Source organism: Eschscholzia californica, unplaced genomic scaffold (genome assembly GCF_041429995.1).
Source record: "Eschscholzia californica isolate CP2 unplaced genomic scaffold, dmEscCali1.0.p SCAF_6, whole genome shotgun sequence".
Classification (NCBI taxonomy): domain Eukaryota; kingdom Viridiplantae; phylum Streptophyta; class Magnoliopsida; order Ranunculales; family Papaveraceae; genus Eschscholzia; species Eschscholzia californica.
In genome coordinates, this window is record NW_028238483.1 from 28,847,385 (window position 1) to 28,866,228 (window position 18,844).

The 18,844-nt window shown below is 36.1% G+C and overlaps 1 protein-coding gene and 1 pseudogene across 2 annotated transcripts; both read left to right on the top strand.

Annotated features, from left to right (window-relative positions):
• The first annotated feature begins 2,443 nt into the window (after positions 1 to 2,443).
• Positions 2,444 to 4,258, top strand: LOC147533242 (uncharacterized). The gene is made up of 2 exons (XM_086648519.1): positions 2,444 to 3,698; positions 4,004 to 4,258. The coding sequence occupies exons 1-2, from the start codon at positions 2,633 to 2,635 to the stop codon at positions 4,036 to 4,038; spliced, it is 1,101 nt and encodes a 366-aa protein (XP_086504645.1). The 5' UTR covers positions 2,444 to 2,632; the 3' UTR covers positions 4,039 to 4,258.
• A 9,428-nt stretch (positions 4,259 to 13,686) lies between these two features.
• Positions 13,687 to 16,376, top strand: LOC147533243 (putative protein phosphatase 2C 52; annotated as a pseudogene). Its single transcript, XR_015227776.1, has 6 exons — positions 13,687 to 13,907; positions 14,497 to 14,631; positions 14,774 to 14,835; positions 14,944 to 15,152; positions 15,403 to 15,482; positions 16,171 to 16,376. The product of XR_015227776.1 is annotated as a putative protein phosphatase 2C 52 (transcript).
• Positions 16,377 to 18,844: the final 2,468 nt, after the last annotated feature.

Here is an 18,844-nt window from a genome sequence, read left to right on the forward strand (position 1 = left end):
TCAGAAATAAATCTGGAAAAAAAGAACGAAATTTGTTGAGATTGGAGAGAGAAATATGTGTGGGAGAAAATAAAAAAGAAATAACAAATAAATCTGGAAAAAAGAACGAAAATGGCAAGTTGGTAAATTTTGTAATGGCAATTCTGTAAATTCATGGAAAGTACAAGGTTTAATGTCAGGTGCGTCAGACTATTTTCCAAAAAAATTCGAATTTCCCGGGAATTTTTCGATGGCAATTTTGTGAATTTATGGAAAGTACACAGTCTGATGGGAGGCGTGTCAGATTACTTGTCAGAAATTTTCGAGTTTCCCGGGAATTTTTCGATGGTTGTTTCGTAAATTTCGAAAAGAAGAAGGGTGTTTCGGAAATTCCACCCCTAGCCTGACTTTTTTGGACCTTCCCCTCATTCTTTATCTGCAGTGGGCCTGATACATATTGTTGGGCTGATTTTGGGCCTTTTGCCCAACCCCTCTAATAATAAGGCTTTTTTGGCTTACTTTGACATATGATTTAGTGATGGGTAGATTACAATTTAGTCCAAAAGCATTTTAGAAATGACAGAAAAAAGTCATTGCAATTTCGAAATAGTTATGTAGTCCCCAAATCAGATGTCGGTCCTACAACTTTTAAGAAGATATCAATTTCAAACTACTACCAGTCCTCACATTTCTTATTAAGGTTGACCGACATTGTTTCTCTTCAGTTACACCAAACCGTATAACGCCCCTACATTCCCTTACCTCTATCGGCAAAAGATAGTTTTCGTCCCTCTATTTGTAAACCGCTCCATCTCTCTGTAAACTGCCAAAACATTTTCCACAAAAAGGTTTTCAAGAAAGTATTCTTAGCTCTTCCTCTCTCTCCGGATCCGACGTTTCGCGTCCAGTCCTAGCCGAAAAACATGTACCAAACCCTATTCTATTTCCTCTAGAAATCGAACATTTTGTAAAGACTAAATCTAGCCCATTAAAAGATAAATATCACAATCGCCACATCAGTAAGGTAACTTCTTTTGTCAATTTTTTTTGTGACTCTAACACTTCCGAATAAATTTATGATATTTCTTTGTTTTGATCGGCATGAATGGTACACAAACCCTTTTGTTGTTTAAAGGTTCCATGACTTCGGAAGAACTTCCAGCATTTTACTTTTGTAAAGAAGGAGATGGAAAGTAAATTTTCTTTTTTGTATTTCTGTTTATTTGGTAAAACCTTCAAGTTATTGAGGTAATTAGTTAAAACAGTCACGTAATTTGTAACGCGAACCTGTATTTGCTAGAGCTTTACTTGAACTGTCTTGTGTAATCACGTATATGTACAACATAAACTGATAGAAATCGATTTGCTAATGATGAATGAGGAGTGTGATGGGCACATCATAAACTGATAGGGGAAGCAGCTAATAACCAATCCTTCCAATAAAGAGTGTGATGCACGTCCCAATTTTTGTAATTTAAGTAATGTTTTATTGTTTTTCTAAGAGAATTTACATAATTGTGTTACGCATCTCTATTTTTCTAATGTACATAATATATTTCACTGAGCATTTCGGTTTTTTCTTTTAAAAGACAATTTATTCCCCATTGAAGAGTATGAGACGAACTCATTTTTGACAGTTTTGTAAAAAATTTCGTAACAACACAGACGGTGGACTTTTTTTTGTTATGCTCTAAATGGAAGAATTGGTTTTGAAACAAACACAAAAGATTCAATTTGCACTATTATCTGTTAGTATACAAATGTAGGTGAAGTGTCTCTTAAGATGTAACAGTTTTACCCTTCCGATTCTCTCTGAAAAAATTTGATAATTTCTAAATTATTTTTCGAAAGACCAGATTTGATGTAATCTCGTGCATGTGAGCGCCTATAGAGAGCTCAGTGCGCCCTAAATGCCCATTCACTCACGACCGCGCGTGGTTTGCACCACACAAGACACTATCATTTATTACTTAATACATAAGTATGTAAGAATTAATTAATATAAGCCCTTACGTATTCTTTTTTATATTAGATGTGGGGCTATTGCTAGATCAAATATTTCTCACTATATAACCCAATCTTTGAAGGTTAATATCTCATTCATATGAAATCGAATTTATGCGACCTTTAGCTTGAAATTTAAGCCCTCGATGACATAAACACAACCATATGCTTTTCGAGTGATTTTGATGAGTGGAACCCACTCAAATGTGAGAAAACATTCCCAGCTGAGGAGGACCAATTCCAACAAAATCTTCAATCAAAAACTTGTCAGATCCAAAGAATATCTAGAGAGAAACAATCATAGTATCGTTTCTTCAAAAATCTTGTTAGAGGACACGGTCCCACCACCACTCGGTCATACCACATGGACCGAGTGGATCCGATTGTATTTCAATATATTAGGAGTTCTTATATCTATCACATAAGCATTAGTTAGTTTTGTATTTATCAAACTTCATGTACTATTATAAATAGGCAACCCATGTAACAATTATCAATACAACTGAAAGTGTTAATTTGTAAACTCTATATTGCTTAAAGCTTTCGGTTTCTCCCTCTCCCTCTCGTTCATCTCTCTCGGTTACTCAACCATAAACAAAGAGGTTCAAGCCTCTTCACATGGTATAAGAGCCGTTTTTTTTTAAGAACAATGACTTCCGCTGAAACTTCTGAAACAGTTCAAACTTCTACTCATATCTCTGGTGGCCCGTTTAATGTTCATCACTCGGATTCACCTACCACCATTGTTATCACGCCTCTCCTCACAGGCGATAATTACTCCTCATGGTCTCGAGGAATGATCAAAGCTCTACGAGCTAAAGATAAGTTAGGATTCGTTAATGGGACGATTTCTAAACCCACCGATCCTAACGAATTACATCTTTGGGAACGATGTAATGACTTGGTTTCTAGTTGGCTTGTCAATTCAGTTGACCCATCTTTACGTTCTTCTATCCTTTACGATGACAATGCTTCGGATGTATGGAAGAACCTTTATGATAGGTTTCATCAAACCAACGCTCCAAAAGTGTTTCAACTTAAGAGAGCAATTTCGAATCTCAAACAAGAAGGTTGTGATGTTTCAACCTACTTCACTGATCTTAAAGCACTCCAGGACGAACTCAACTCCTTGATGATTACTGAACCATGTATTTGTGGACATGGACGCTCTTTGATTGATCGTACCAATCAAGATAGAGTGATGGAATTCCTTCAAGGTCTTCATGACCGGTTTTCGGCTATTCGTAGCCAAATTTTACTCATGGAACCGCTTCCATCACTCCTTCGCATTCACTCACTCATTAAGCAAGAGGAGGTTCAGCAAAACCTTCTCAATCCTGTGCAAACAATGAACGAAGCTGCTGCCCTAGCTATTGGTTCAACCGAGAATCAATCCAACCGTTTTGATCGACCCGATCGTTCTCGTTCTAAACGACCTCGACCATTCTGTGAGAATTGCAAAACACATGGTCATCATATATCAACATGCTATCAAATCCATGGCTTTCCTCCTCATTACAATCAACGAAGTCGACCACGTACTCGTTCGGATCCCATGGCAGCCTCGGTTGGTGATTCAAACCCACAAGGAGTGCCTACAGCGACATCACTTACAGCTGAACAGTACCAATCTGTTTTAGCTCTATTGGACCAGTCCAAGCAATCTTCTAAGTCGGCTTCTACAGGCACCACCACTCACCACATTAACCTTACAGGTAAGCCCTTTCTATCTTTCGGTCCTACCCCTTGGGTTATAGATTCGGGAGCCGCGAAACACATATGTTCATCTCTCTCCCGTTTCTCTAATTACTCGGTTGCTCCGCCGGATTATTATGTTCGACTCCCCGATGGTACTCGGGTTCGCGTACTTCACATTGGTTCCGTATATTTTTCCGACACCTTTTATTTACATGATGTCCTTCATATACCATCCTTCAAATTTAATCTTCTTTCTATTTCTCAAATCTCAAAATCTCTTAGTTGTACAATCTTGTTTGATCTTGATTTGTGTCTTTTTCAGGACAAAGCAACGAAGAAGAAGATTGGGCATGGTAGTCTTCACGAAGATCTCTACTTCCTTCGCACGGAGCGTCCTATTTTTTCCGTTTCTAGTCTAGTTACAAAGAGTCCTAGTAGTAATTCTTATGAGATTTGGCATTGGCGTCTTGGTCACCCTTCTCTGTCTCGTTTTAAGTATTTCAATTCCAAACTTTCTTGTATGAATTTTAATTTTATTTTGAATAAAGTACCGTGCGATATTTGCCCTTTATCTAAACAATGTCGTTTGCCATTTCCTTCTCGTATTTCTACTTCTTCTAAATTATTTGAATTAGTTCATATGGACATATGGGGACCTTTTCCCGTTCCTTCCAAATCTGGATGTCGTTTTTTTCTAACCATAGTTGACGATTTCTCTCGTTGTACATGGTTATACCTTATGAGTTCTAAATCAGAAGCACCTCAATTAATTATAAATTTTTTTCATTACGTCTCTAATCACTTTCAATCGACAATCCAAACCATTCGTTCTGACAATGGATTGGAATTCACAAATCACAAACTACAACAATGGTTCAACGAAAAAGGTATCCTTCATCAACGTAGTTGTACGTATACACCGCAACAAAACGGTGTAGTTGAACGTAAGCATCGCCATATCCTCGAAGTAGCACGTTCCTTACGTTTACAAGCTCACCTTCCACTCTCTTTTTGGGGAGAGTGTGTTTTGACTGCAATTTATCTTATTAATAAATTGCCTACGCCAATTCTCCGCGGCTTATCTCCCCATGAAGTATTGTTAGGATCTCCTCCGGATCTCTCTCATCTTCGGGTTTTCGGTTGCCTATGCTATGCTAGAATACCTCTAGTCAAAACCAAGATGGACCCACGAGCTTCGGCTGGTATCTTCGTCGGTTATCCTAAAGATCAAAAAGGTTACCGTATTTATGATCTCACCACTCGACGTATATTCACTTCACGAGACGTGACCTTTCATGAGGATCGTTTTCCAATGGCGACGAAAAGCTCGGTACAGTCGTTACCAAGTGACGTCCCACGACCATTCCTTTCTATCTCGGATAATCCGACTTTCGATTACCCATTGTCTTCTCATCAGTCCCGATCGACTGATCCCGGCTCGGCTGGTCGCGATACTCCACTGTTGGTTCCGACAGAGGGAGCGCCTCCAGATAATGGTCTTACGACCCAGTCCACTAGTGGGCCTATACCGGGGGCGCCTCCAGCAAACTGTTCAGGTGCAAATCCGTCTGGGGTGCCTTCAGAAAATCCCATTACAGAACCCACTTCGTCTTCCGACCATTCCTCGGGCGCGCTTCCAGCAACCCCCTTAGTCACAGACTCTGCTGGGGTGCCTTTAGAACACCCAGAACCCGAATCATCTTCGTCTGACCCTCTGGTTGTTCCCACCAGTCCTGTACAAGGCCGTCCCACTAGGGATCGAAAACCCCCGGCCCATTTAAAAGACTATGTCTGTTCCACAACCAAACCGGTTGCTTACCCTCTTGAGAGATATTTTTCAATTAATTCATTCTCTTCCTCTCATCAATCCTTCCTTTCTTCGGTTCTCACAACAACCGAACCCACATCTTTTAAACAAGCTATGAAATCCCCCCACTGAAGGGAGGCAATGAAACAAGAGATCTTGGCTTTGGAAACCAATAACACTTGGTCTATCACTCCACTCCCACCGGGAAAACGCCCAATTGGATGCAAATGGGTATATAAAGTGAAATTCAAATCTGACGGGTCTGTTGAGAGTTACAAAGCCCGTCTAGTAGCTAAAGGCTACACTCAAATTGAGGGATTGGATTACACCGATACATTCGCTCCGGTAGCCAAGTTGGTTACTGTAAGAGTTCTTCTTTCCATTGCAGCCATTAAGAATTGGTCACTTCATCAACTTGACGTCAACAACGCCTTTCTTCAAGGCGACCTTAATGAGGAAGTATATATGAAACTTCCACCCGGTTTTTCACCTGAGGGGGAGTCAAAAGTCTGTCGTCTCCAAAAATCGCTATATGGCCTTAAACAGGCATCTAGACAATGGTTTTCAAAATTCTCATCTGTCCTTCTCACTAAAGGCTTCACTCAATCTAAAAGTGATTACTCCCTCTTCACTTACAATTCACAGTCTACTCAAATTTTTGTCCTAGTATACGTTGATGACATTGTAATCACAGGTAACAATGAGATTGCAATTTCTAAACTAAAAATATTCCTCGACAACACCTTTTCTCTCAAGGACCTAGGCCGCCTACAATATTTTCTCGGCATAGAAGTCTCCCGTTCAAAACAAGGAATATTTTTGTGCCAACGCAAGTACGCCCTTGACATTCTCAAAGACTCGGGCCTCACAGCTTCTCGACCCTCTGACTTCCCAATGGAGCAGAAACTTCGCCTAAGTCCAACTGATGGAGAGCCTTTAGCTGACCCATCCGTCTATCGTCGTCTAATCGGTCGTCTCCTTTACTTAACTGTCACACGACCAGATATCACATTTGCAGTAAACAATTTGAGTCAGTTTATGCAAACACCCAGTTCGCTTCACTTAGAAGCAGCACATCGAGTCCTTCGATATCTAAAAGGATCCCTAGATAAGGGAATATTTCTATCAGCACACAGCTCACTCGAAATCACAGGTTACTGTGACTCGGACTGGGCTGGGTGCCCTTCCACTCGTCGGTCTACAACCGGATATTTCACAATGTTGGGTTCAAGCCCACTATCCTGGAAATCAAAAAAGCAACCTACAGTATGCTAAATCATCAGCAGAGGCAGAATATCGGGCTCTTGCTATTCTTACATGTGAGCTTCAGTGGCTCAAATACCTTCTACTCGATTTTGGTATAGATCACAAGAACCCGATGACAGTATACTGTGACAATCGGGCAGCGCTTCACATCGCCGAAAATCCTGTCTTCCACGAACGTACTAAACACATAGAGATTGATTGCCATATCGTCCGTGAAAAGATCAAAGACAACGTTATTGCTACACGCTTCACTTCTACAGACAATCAGTTGGCGGACATTTTTACAAAGCCCCTTGGAGCAGAGCCGTTCAACAACATCATTGGCAAGTTAGGCGTTATTTCCATTCCCGCTCTAACTTGAGGGGGAGTGTTAGAGGACACGGTCCCACCACCACTCGGTCATACCACATGGACCGAGTGGATCCGATTGTATTTCAATATATTAGGAGATCTTATATCTATCAGATAAGCATTAGTTAGTTTTGTATTTATCAAACTTCATGTACTATTATAAATAGGCAACCCATGTAACAATTATCAATACAACTGAAAGTGTTAATTTGTAAACTCTATATTGCTTAAAGCTTTCGGTTTCTCCCTCTCCCTCTCGTTCATCTCTCTCGGTTACTCAACCATAAACAAAGAGGTTTAAGCCTCTTCACAAATCTAATTAATTAGATCTTTAAAATAAAAAGTTACCGACCTTTAAACTAACACAAACCCAAAAAAAGTAGTTCATGAAACCGCTTTAGCAATTGGTGGAACAAAACTCACATGGAACCAAAATTAAACATCTTCTAACAGATTGAATATCAAAATTATTAATGGTAGAACGAAACCATATTAAAAACGGCTTACTATTGGTTGATTGATTTTGATAAAAAAACTGTAACCAAACCAGAAGAAGGAAAGAGCAAAACTTGGCTTACCATGATCAAATGTTGAAGAAGATGAGAGAGAACATTCGAGAGGAGGGATTTTACTAGGCAAACTACTATTTGGTTAATTAAATTATTTGGATCTAATAACGATTGGAGCATACTTTTTGGGTTTGGTATCCATATTAATAATTCCAGAGATATAAAGAGAGCATTAAATAATGAGAATGGGTGTTTGTAGGAGAAATCTCAAGCAGGAAACAGAAGAAGACAATCCCTCAAGGGGCCAGAGGTTGGGTCACTTATGTGCCCTATTTTTCGGTATGAAAAATCATCATTGGAACGTTTTGTTTTCATTAAGCAATGACTTTATTAAGAATAACTTTTATATTGTTGAAGATCTGGGGATGTGATCTAGCCTAAATATCATTAGTAAAACCAATAATACAATTTTACATGATGACAAACAACAATAAAAGAAAGATTGCATTGTGATGATCTTACTACTTGAGTTAGCTTTTGGAGTAAAGAAGGCCGAAGCCACTCTCTTGATTGAATGGACTCTCTTAAGCTAATTCATTCATCAAGACCTAATCTTAGCTCAACGAACACAAGTCATTACAACAAAAAAAATGACTAAAAAAGTTTCTCCCGCAAAGAGAAATGGAGAAAGACACGACTAGAAGTGGAGAAATTGTTGTTTTCGATGTCATAATTGTGTTAATTTCCATCGCTCATGAAAATTAGGTTTTTGATCAACATCCATAATTTCTAGTTCAAAATAATAGCGGCACTGCGTTCAATACTTCTGGACAATGGTTGACTTATTAATAAAAAGTCTTCCAATGGAGCCGAATAAAATAGTAGTGAACACAACGATAGTTTGGACATTGTTTAGTGACTCAAGTGCACCAAAATTCAATCCAATAGTCTTATTGTTTTTGGGCCAATAGTTTTATAAAACATTTACATCAGGTAGTCATTTTGTACAAACGTTAAAGCTGTAACTTAATTTTATAAAACATTTACATTACTCATTAGGTAGCCAAACAACCGAAGAATCTTTGTAGTCACCTTTTCACTTTAATAGCTATTAATTTCCGGTTATTTTATTGCAAAAGGCCAGCTAAGAAACAAGTTCTCAATTAGATGCCGACGTAGTTTCTTTTGATAAGTAAATGTGGCTAACTTGGTTCCATTTTTTTATCAGTTACTATAACATTGTCAATTGAAAAATGAACTAATATGAAAGAAATCAAATGGTATTTGAATAAACAAGAAATTTAAATGTCAATAGGAAGAAAGTGTCAAAATAGGAATTCAAGATAATGAAATAAAAGGAATTTACTTCCAAAAATGTCCAATCCGAGAGTACAGGAGGCATGGGCAAGTTGCCTCTTTGAGTCCTCCATCAACCAAAATCAACTCTCTCTCTCTCTCTCTCTCTCTCTCTCTCTCTCTCTAGACAAGAATCTAACCACCTTAAATCAAATAGAAAATTATATTATGTTATCCTCAAGAAAAAGCTCTCCAACTGGATGTCAACCGTTTGATCATAACGAAGTTCATTTGATTTTCACATCTCAAGGAGTAAAGTTGACCTAATTTTCGGGAAAATTGTGGTGGGACCTACCAGAATTAAGGATTGGGAAAGTGTAACAATTGGAGAAGAGGGAGACAGACAAGCCAAAGCAACCTATCACAATAAGGGAGTGGGACCCACCAAGTGGTATTTAAACAAAACCCACCACGTCATACCGCACTTGGACCGTGGGAATCCTCATATGAGTGTTGCCACAAAGACGCATAAAAAAAGATGAAGAAATTTATATATTCCAATTATAGGAGGACAAGATGTGATTTCTCATGATCTACTATTCCCCAAGTGGTAAAATACTTTTAATTAGACTAAAATATTTGGTAAAGGTTGGAATTTAGGTAGACCACATCATATGGCTGACAAGAATGGTGGATGCTTGGTATGGTTATCCTAGGCCTAAAGTTGTCTGGAATATATGAGAGATCTCATCAATCAGGGTAGCTTAAGGTTATCATATTGATTAAAGAGTAAATAGGGCTTGTATGGATTAAAGATTAATATTGGGTATAGGTACTATTTTTTTTTTTTTTTGGAAGTCGACTACGATATACGTATGTCGTTACATTTGGCACTTGATACATCATAGATGTGATAAGCTCGATAACCGCCCACTTAAACACTAACAGAACCGGGCCTATAGCCCAACAAGACATGGCCTAAAGCCCAACAACATTATTTACACCCTAATAATCCCAATTCAAATAACCAAAGATTCCACCTTCTCTGGGTGAGAACCAGAGACCTCCAGGGTTTTCTGGAGTTTATGTCAACACCTTGGAACCACTTGGGCTACTATTTTTGTTTGTTGCAAAGTATTAATATAGTAATAAATAAGAGTATTATTACAATACATATGTAATAAAATATGAACACTGAATTTAAATATCATAGTGCTAGTTATTGTTATTTCGTGTCTGTTTTGCTAGTGTGTCTGCTAGAACATTGTTTTATCTTGAAATGTGAGAAAATTTGATGTTGAGAAATTGATGCATTAGTTTCATATTTCTTCTGATAGTATTGTAGACTGCCACTGAATTGTCATTCTTGTATCTTGAAGATGGTTTTATTAGAGTTTTATTGACACTTTCTAATTGGATGTACTTATAATTAGTTTTGGTCCTGCATTGAATGCTATTTGGAATTACTTTTGCTTCGTTCTCTTCGGCCTTTCTAGCTCTGAATGTGGTTGTTTTGCTGCAATAAAGTGTCTCATAATGATCATAAACTATACAACTAGTGCCAATAATCTCATTAATATTCATAAAGAAAGCATCCACATTTATTCGACATTGGGAACCATTGGAGGTGACCATGTAAGTTTATTGGTTATTTTACGAGGGTCGTTGTTCGTGTCTTCAAACGTAGGTAAGGCCATAATTAAAGACATGATTTGTTTTGGCGAGACTATTGTTTGTTGAAAGCACAATGGAGAATATGTTGAAATTGTTCTAACAACATTTCCATGGGAATGGACTAATAAGAGGATGGTTCCAAATGAAATTCGACCCGGCTTCAACATATTCAGTATGGTTAAGGTTAATAGCCACTTGATGGTACATAGAACCGACAAGAAAATTTGCTCCATCTTGTGAGACCAAAGTTAAGTCAGAGTTGTACTAATTGACAAGAGGTAGAGGATGATCAGGAATCTAGTAGTCGTTCTGTAAGTTGATATTACTCCCTCTGTAAATTTCCTAAATGGTGAAGTCTTTAATTTATTCATATGTTTACCAATGGATTTCCAGGTCTACGAGTGTACTTGTTTCACAAGTTCTAAGCCGCTGGTATTATAGATGTCTTTGTCTTTGAGTAGTTTCTCCCAAATGGCATTTGGTTTCATTTTTAGGCGCCAAACCAATTTACTCAGGAAAGCTTGGTTGTTATGGGTTTCAAATTTTTATACCTCCTTGCTTTTTGGGCAGACAAATTTGGACCCAAGCTTTGGTATCTAACCTTCGAATTTACCCCACTGAAAATACCTCTGAGAAGTCTCAATGCTTTTGCGTACGCCTTTTGGATTTGCAAAATATTGCTTTTGATATCGGAGAACGACCACATCTATTGCCGAGACAACAATTGTGTGACCATGTACGAATGGGCTTGGGCCGTAAAGTCAAAAAGCTAATACCTTCAAATACATACATCTGAAGGCATAGACTCTGGTGATTTAGGTTCGTTGCTAGAAGTCAGGGAAGGAACCAAGAATTTTGTTAGAGGGGGGCCAAACCATTCTTGTCTTAACGAAATTGATTCTAGCAATTCCATTCAAAATTACCACTTAAAATATCAATTATGTCATAAAATTGAATACAAATAAGGAAAAAAAAAAATTTACTGCTACGCCTAATAGTTTCGAATAGTACCTACTTTAAATACGTTTTATTAAAATTAATTAAATGTCTACTTACAAAAATATATATAAAATTACGTAATTAACTTGTAACTGCAGAAAGAGAGAAAGATAAAAACGGAGAGCGAGTTAGATAAAGAGAAAGAGAGTGAGAAAGAAAGAGAGAAATGTCATAAATATTAGATTTATGGTGGATGACCACCACCAATTGTAACTCCCACCACCATAGGTTTTCCACCATTACTTTGTATTCAAGCTTCATTATTGTGTGCCTATTGGATGTGTAACTCATCTAGTTAAATGCCTATATAAAGAGGTTACTTGCTAATGAAGAAGATGGATCAAACCAATGTATCATAGTACTCAATATACCAATGTACCAAAGTAGAGAAATTCTCTACAAACATATGAATATAAATCTAGTTCTTCTTGTCTCCAATCTCTTGGTTAATATATTTCCATTGTCTTTCTTTTTTCCTCCTTTATTTTTCACAACACGTTATCAACACGTTATCAACACGAATTGCTCTATGATTAAAGAGAAGAAGAAATGATCAACTCCTTGATCAAGATATAAGCACATGAAGGATAGGTAAGTTTGGTCAATTGTTATTGGTAAGTTAAAAGGTATTTGGACCTTTCTTTGTTGAAACAAACTTATTATTCTTATTTATTGCTAACAATTTATTTTATTGTTGTTGAGACATATTAAATCATATCAGAAAGATATGAGAAGTGCATAGATGAAAGGATTAACATTCACTAAAAAAAAAACGCTCAATAGGGACGCACGTTTTTACGTCTGTCCCTAATAAATCAGTAATTGGGACAATTTTATTACATCTGTCCCTACTAGAATAACAATAGGGACAAATAAATGACGGGCTTGTTATTTTTAAAGCAATTGAAAAAAAAAATTGGGAAATTTCCGACCCAAAAAAAGACGCGCTAAGTCAAAACCAAAATCTTTTCTTCCCTCCACTTTTATTTTTATTTTCTGTTCTTCCCCTTTTATTTCTCTCTCCACGACTCTCCTCTACGAATTTTTCTCACGATATTCTCTTCGTAAGCACGATTGATCTTGTTTTCGTTTTAGGGTTAGTCATTCGAGGGTTTTGTTGGTGATCTTCTTCTTTCCTGTTGCAGGCTTAAGGTTTCTGTTGAGTCTAGGCTTTGCGTGGAGTATCTTCTAGGGTTTCTGCTGCGAAGAGGCTTCACATCCAGGTTGGTTGTTCTTCTTCCACTTCTTATTCTTCAAATTAAGAGATCGTTGGGTGATATAAAAGTATTTTGTGTTATTTTAATTGAACAACTGTTCCATTCTTGGGTATTTTGTGTTATTTTAAGAACATTAGAATGAAATAAAATCCCAATATTCAATTCTTGGGGTATTTGAATTGAACATGAAAATCAATTCAAGTATTTTGTGCTAAACAATGTAATTTCATCCCAATATTCAATTCTTATAGTTAAGTTGTTGCTGGAAGAACAAAAGTCGGAGTAGTCCAATCAAATTGAGTTCCACTCAAAACCATATCTTCAAAAATCGAATTGATTTGATAGAACACCTATTACTAACCAGCCCAGACATCATAGTTTTCCAAGAAACAGTATATGGATTGGAAATTTTATCAAATGCTCTTCAAGCATTATGAACTTGTGAAAATTTGAGATAAAAATCAACAACACAGAACCCACAAAGGGATCTGATTGAAACCATCAATGATAGAGTGATGATGAAGAAGAAGACAAATTTTAGAAGAGTTTAGATAGCAAAGGCATAGGCAAAGTTATCTAGTGAGAGAACGAAGAAGAATGTGAGTTGTTGTGAGAGTAACTACGAATTAATACATTGAAAAGGAAATGTTCAGGTTCAGGAAACGACGAAAAAATAGGACTTGCTTGTTTAATAGAACCGAAATCAGAAAGTTTTTGACTTAGTTGATGAGGTCGTTGTGAAGATTTAAGAAAGATTTGAGCATATGTTTGATTTAGTTATTGAGGGGTTAGGGATTCGAAGATCAAGTTTAGGAAAATATTTGGATTCATTTTTATGAAACAAGCACCAAAGTAAACTCATTCTAGAATTGAAAAATGAGGGTTAGTGAAAACGTAAGAAGCCGAATTAATGTTGGAGTTAGAAAACATAAAACTGAGTTGTGTCCGGGTTGTACAATATAAATAGATTGATATGGATCTCTTAGATTCTGAAAGCAATACTTACCCGGACAATGGATCTATCGCCTCCGCAGCAGTTTTAGTTGGAACCCATCTATATGTAGCTAATGTCAGAGATTCAAAAGCAGTAACCTCAAAGGCAGGCAAAGGTAGTTCCTCATTCCATTCTCTCTATCGGTTTGTCTAATTGTTAGGTAATTTCGTAAAGATAAAACGTGATGCGTGGTCTAAATGCAGAGACTTTCTCCGTATTGTAGATGGAACTCGAGAAAATTAAATTTTTCCCCTATCTTTTGCTTGAAGTGTTTGCATGCTTATATATATTATATACGATTTATAAAAGACCACAAGATAGAGGATCTTTTTGTTTTGGATAGTAAGATTCGAATCCTGGTCTCCCAAGTGGAGAGATACACTTGTTACCACGCAACCAAAGTGAGCCTCACACCAGATCGAGAATCTTCACGTGTAGGTTTTTACGAGCACGTAACACCTTTTATTTTCGTGTCTGTGTTCAGGTGTTGGTATCTACTATATAGACACGATCCTCAATAAAAAAGAATCACCAGATAAAGTATCTCTCTATATTATTATGTGCAATTACAAGAACCGTTCTATTACTTTATTTTGCAAAGATGTTGGTTATTAATCTAATACAAATTAGTTGTTGGAATACACCTAAAAATGTGCTCACAACCTGCAACTAAAATCCTTTACGCTTCTAGTATTGACAGGCATGCATACCTCTGTCTGAAGATCATAAGCCAAATAAAAGTGTTGAGCGAAGGAGAATCGAGAATGTTGGAGGAGTCGTTATGTGGGCAGGTAATAGTTTGCTTAAACAGTTTGTTGGGCGGACCCTGACATTCAGGTGCTTGGATTCATAACTCAAGCTAGCAGCAGATACCAAGGAAATTTGGGGACTTCTTGTCCGTATTCCGGACAACAATAACTTAAGCTTTGTCTAGTAACGGAAAATTCACAAGTGTTTAATTTCCCTTTGTATATTTCAGCAAACAGAGATTGATGATGTTTTTGAAGTCCTGGTGCTACCTAATAATGGTCTTTGGATGTAGTACCAGATGAGGTTACTTTAAGTTCTCATCTATTGCTTATCTAAAGACACATTTCTTAACTTTCAAGAACTTAATATGATTACCCATTTCTTAATGAATGTTACAAGTGCACCGAACAATATCTTTTTGTTACCGAATAACATGGTTTCATTTTTTATGGTTGAACATTTTCCTCTTGCAAGATCAGAAGAAGAACCTGAAGAGGCTGCAAGGAAGTTAGCAGAGACTGCATTTTCTCGTGGAAGTGTCTGTAACATAACCTGCATTGTGGTGAAGTTCCATAACGAGAAGTCGAATGTTGTTGATACAACACAAGGTTAGAAAGGAAATGATCATAAGTTCTCATTTCATGCTCTAAGTGGGAATTTCTTTTTTTATTTTCTGTTTAGTTTGTCTATATAAATTATGATTGTAGGAGGCTTTTACCCTTCTTTTTTCTTGTGCTTTTGCTAAGTCTAAATTCCCGTTTGTGTCTCCTTTGCCTTCTGCAAGCATTAGTGCTGATTTGCTACTTATATAGCACCATTGTTTTGATTTTTGATGGTTGAACATTTGTCTCTTGCAAGATCAAAAAAACCTGAAGCAGCTGCAAGGAAGTTGACAGAGCACAAGGTTAGAAAGCCCAATGTTGTTGATACAGCACAAGGTTAGAAAGGAAAATGATCATAATTTCTCATTTCATGCTCTAAATGAGAATCTCTTTTTTATTTTCTGTTTATTTTGTCTATATAAATTATGATTGTACGAGGATTTTACCCTTCATTTTTCCTGTGCTTTTGCTAACTCTAAATTCCTGTTTGTGTCTCCTTTGCCTTCTGCAAGCATCAGTACAAATTTGCTACTATATAATACCATTCTTTTACTATGTTATATTATTTGATCTAGTCTTCTAAAAAATTCTTATGTGATTTAAAATTGTTGAACCTGTCTAAGTAGTTGATCTCAGAAGAACTATCGCGTCATCTAGAGGCCATAATCATATCTGTAGGCGATATATAGGACATCAATGTAACTTATGTTTTTGACTATCATGTTCCTGGAGCTCAACGATGAATTGTTTATAGTTGAATAAGTTACCGTTATTATGTATAAGAACTCTCTTCTAAATGCAAAACAAGGACCGGTGAGGGTATGCTCGTTAGATTACTAAAGCAGTACACACAAACTTATTATGAAGCTACAACTTTTAAGAAGATTTTATATGTGAATGTTTGTTTTTTTAACAATTTTATACAAGTTTTGACATGTTTGTATATTTGTTGTGTCCTAAATTTCGAAAAAGATAATAAACTAACAGCTTTCGTTGTCTTCTGTGTTTTGTTTCCTTGACACAGGGATATATTCTGCTGATATGATGATATGCTAATGGTGTTTCTACGTTTTCCACTACAACATGAAAGAAGATGGGAGGGTGAAGTTACAGTCGTTTAGTTTTAATTGAATTTCATCTTCGAAGATTTATTAGTCTATAATCCTTTCTTGGTTGAACTTTATTTGTCCAGGCTTGTGAATTTTGTCAAGAGACCTCTCTAAAAATGTTAATAAGAATTTATGCGTTTTAAATTGTTTGAAGTAAAATTTTATCTTTTGTATAACACTAATTAATGATTACAAAACCCCCAACCAAATTGTAGGGACAAAAATTTTAACTATATCAGATACAACCAATAGAAATCACTGTTGATCTTGTAGGGACGACAATTAACTGTCCCGAAAAGAAGCTATAGAAATTCTTGCCACTTTTAGGGACATAAATTAATTGTCCCAAATGCTAACGAGAAGAAATTCCCGCCAAATTTTTAGGGACAAATATATATTGTCCCTAATCATCGTTGATATAGGGACAGTTACTTACCGTCCCAAAAACAGTATTGGGACAGTTGCTATCTGTCCCTATATCTGTCCCAAATACTATTTGGGACGCCTCTTTTGGGGACAGACATCAGCCGTCCCCAATACTCTATTGGGGACGGTTTTGCCAGTTTTGGGACAGTTTTTTGCCGTCCCTGATAGCCCTTTTTTTTGTAGTGATTCCAATCTAATATGAATGTTAATGCAATTCATTCCATGGTAAGGTTAATGTAAGTTATATCTTCAAAAATAAATTAGTATTACTCTCATAACTAATATTTGGTGTTTTATGAATATATTCTAAGTGCATATTTGATAAAAAACAAAAATTACAGATATATGACAATCAATAATTTTTTAGATATATCTTAAGGATGATAAAATTATCTCATATAAATACTTCAATTCTCCCATCTTATTAGATTTATTAATAAAGATTCTTTCAGGAGAAAATTTAACCATCTGATTTTTGTTACAATGAAATTGAATCATCTATTTCTATATGATATTACCAAACCTGAAGTTTGGTAAGCAATATGAGTAAGTTAATTATCACCAAAACGGTGAATCCTTGCAAAACAAAATTTGTTTACTCATTCCTGAATAATGAAAAGAATTGATATTTCAGTATTGAAATTATTTTCCATTGATTATTAAAGGATTATAACTAAACGGTGGTAAGAAAAATCCTACACCGAGTTCATATTGGAAATAGAGTGACAAAATTGAGAATATCATTTTACTATACCAACATATACTCTGATTAAATTTGAAAAAGTTCTTCATGGTGAAAGACAACCACTTTTTGTGAAATTCTTTTAACGAGAATATAATATCACAATTTTGGTTGTACTTGTATTTCAATAAAATTTTCATCAAGTGGTGATAATATTTTCTTCCGCGTCTTTGGACGACGATGAGTTCTAAATTCTTGGAAAATAAAAATGGTTGAATATTTGATTTCATATTACACCTGAAGTTGTAATACACAAGGAAAGTGACGATGGATTTTAATAGAAAAAATCGCATGAAGATGACATCTCAAATGTAATCAAACACACCTGAAGTTGTTATTAAAACAAATTGCTCACACCTGAAGTTGTGATCAGATAACAATTTTGGTCCAACAGATCATATGATATGAAAATAGAAATCAAAATTTGCCTGAAGCAATTGACTCTCTTTCCATCTTTGTCACAACCTTGAAGTATGTGCGCACATGACGTATGATTTTTATTATCAAATAAGATGAAAATCTATCGACATTAGGGGGAGGAAGTCCTATATTTAATGTCATAAAATACTTGAAAATTGTCCAGTTTCCCTCATTTAGAATCGATAAACGGAGAATTTATTACCTCCAAATATCAATATCTTTTGGAGCGTAATATGCTCGTATACGGATAAAGGTCATGAAAAATGACCAGAGTTTATCAAAGTGACATATACTCCTTGACACTGAAGGAATAATTTTTCCTTCTGAAGAGGCTATCAAATTAGAAATGAATGTGATTCATATTCCTAATAAAATTCCCTGAAGAGGATATGTGTAAAAAGAGGCACCGACCTTTTACAAAGGCACATATATGAGATCACTGAACTATGTATGCTGTGAAAATTTGAAAAATCAAATAAATCATCTCAGATGATGTATTTCTGAATATAGTAGCTACTGGGAACATATTGATCCGGAATTACTCTAAGTAATATTGGTCAACTTTTGACGAGATACTTCATTACTTGTGGATTTTCTTACAAAATAATTAAGTCTGCAGACATGAAGTCGAAGCACCAATTAAGAATTACCCCGAAGGTAATAAAGTAGACATGTGTAAGAAATGTCCTTTAGTCTAAAAAGGATTTGACGTCCACTTATAAACTTTCAATATGAAAGTTTATGCAAAAAAAAAAAAACTTTCAATATGAATTACAAATCTCCAAATTATATTATGAAGTATTTATAAATCCTATTGTGACTCTTGAAGAGTTTATCAAAGTTTGACAGTAGAGTATTGAAAAAGATTATTCGAGTAAAGAAATCTTGAAAATGAACATATTTTGAAATACTAAAAGGCTATAAGCTTCAAAGCAATTCATATTGTCTTTAACTTATCATATGTCATGGAAATTCAGGTCTTGAAGTACCTAATATATTAC

What these genes read in the sequence shown, in the direction of transcription:
- LOC147533242 (XM_086648519.1), top strand. Translation starts at nt 2,633, where the DNA reads ATGACTTCCGCTGAAACTTCTGAAACAGTTCAAACTTCTACTCATATC. An exon ending in TCACCACATTAACCTTACAG is followed by an intron (nt 3,699 to 4,003) that starts GTAAGCCCTTTC and finishes TGTCTTTTTCAG; the next exon opens with GACAAAGCAACGAAGAAGAA.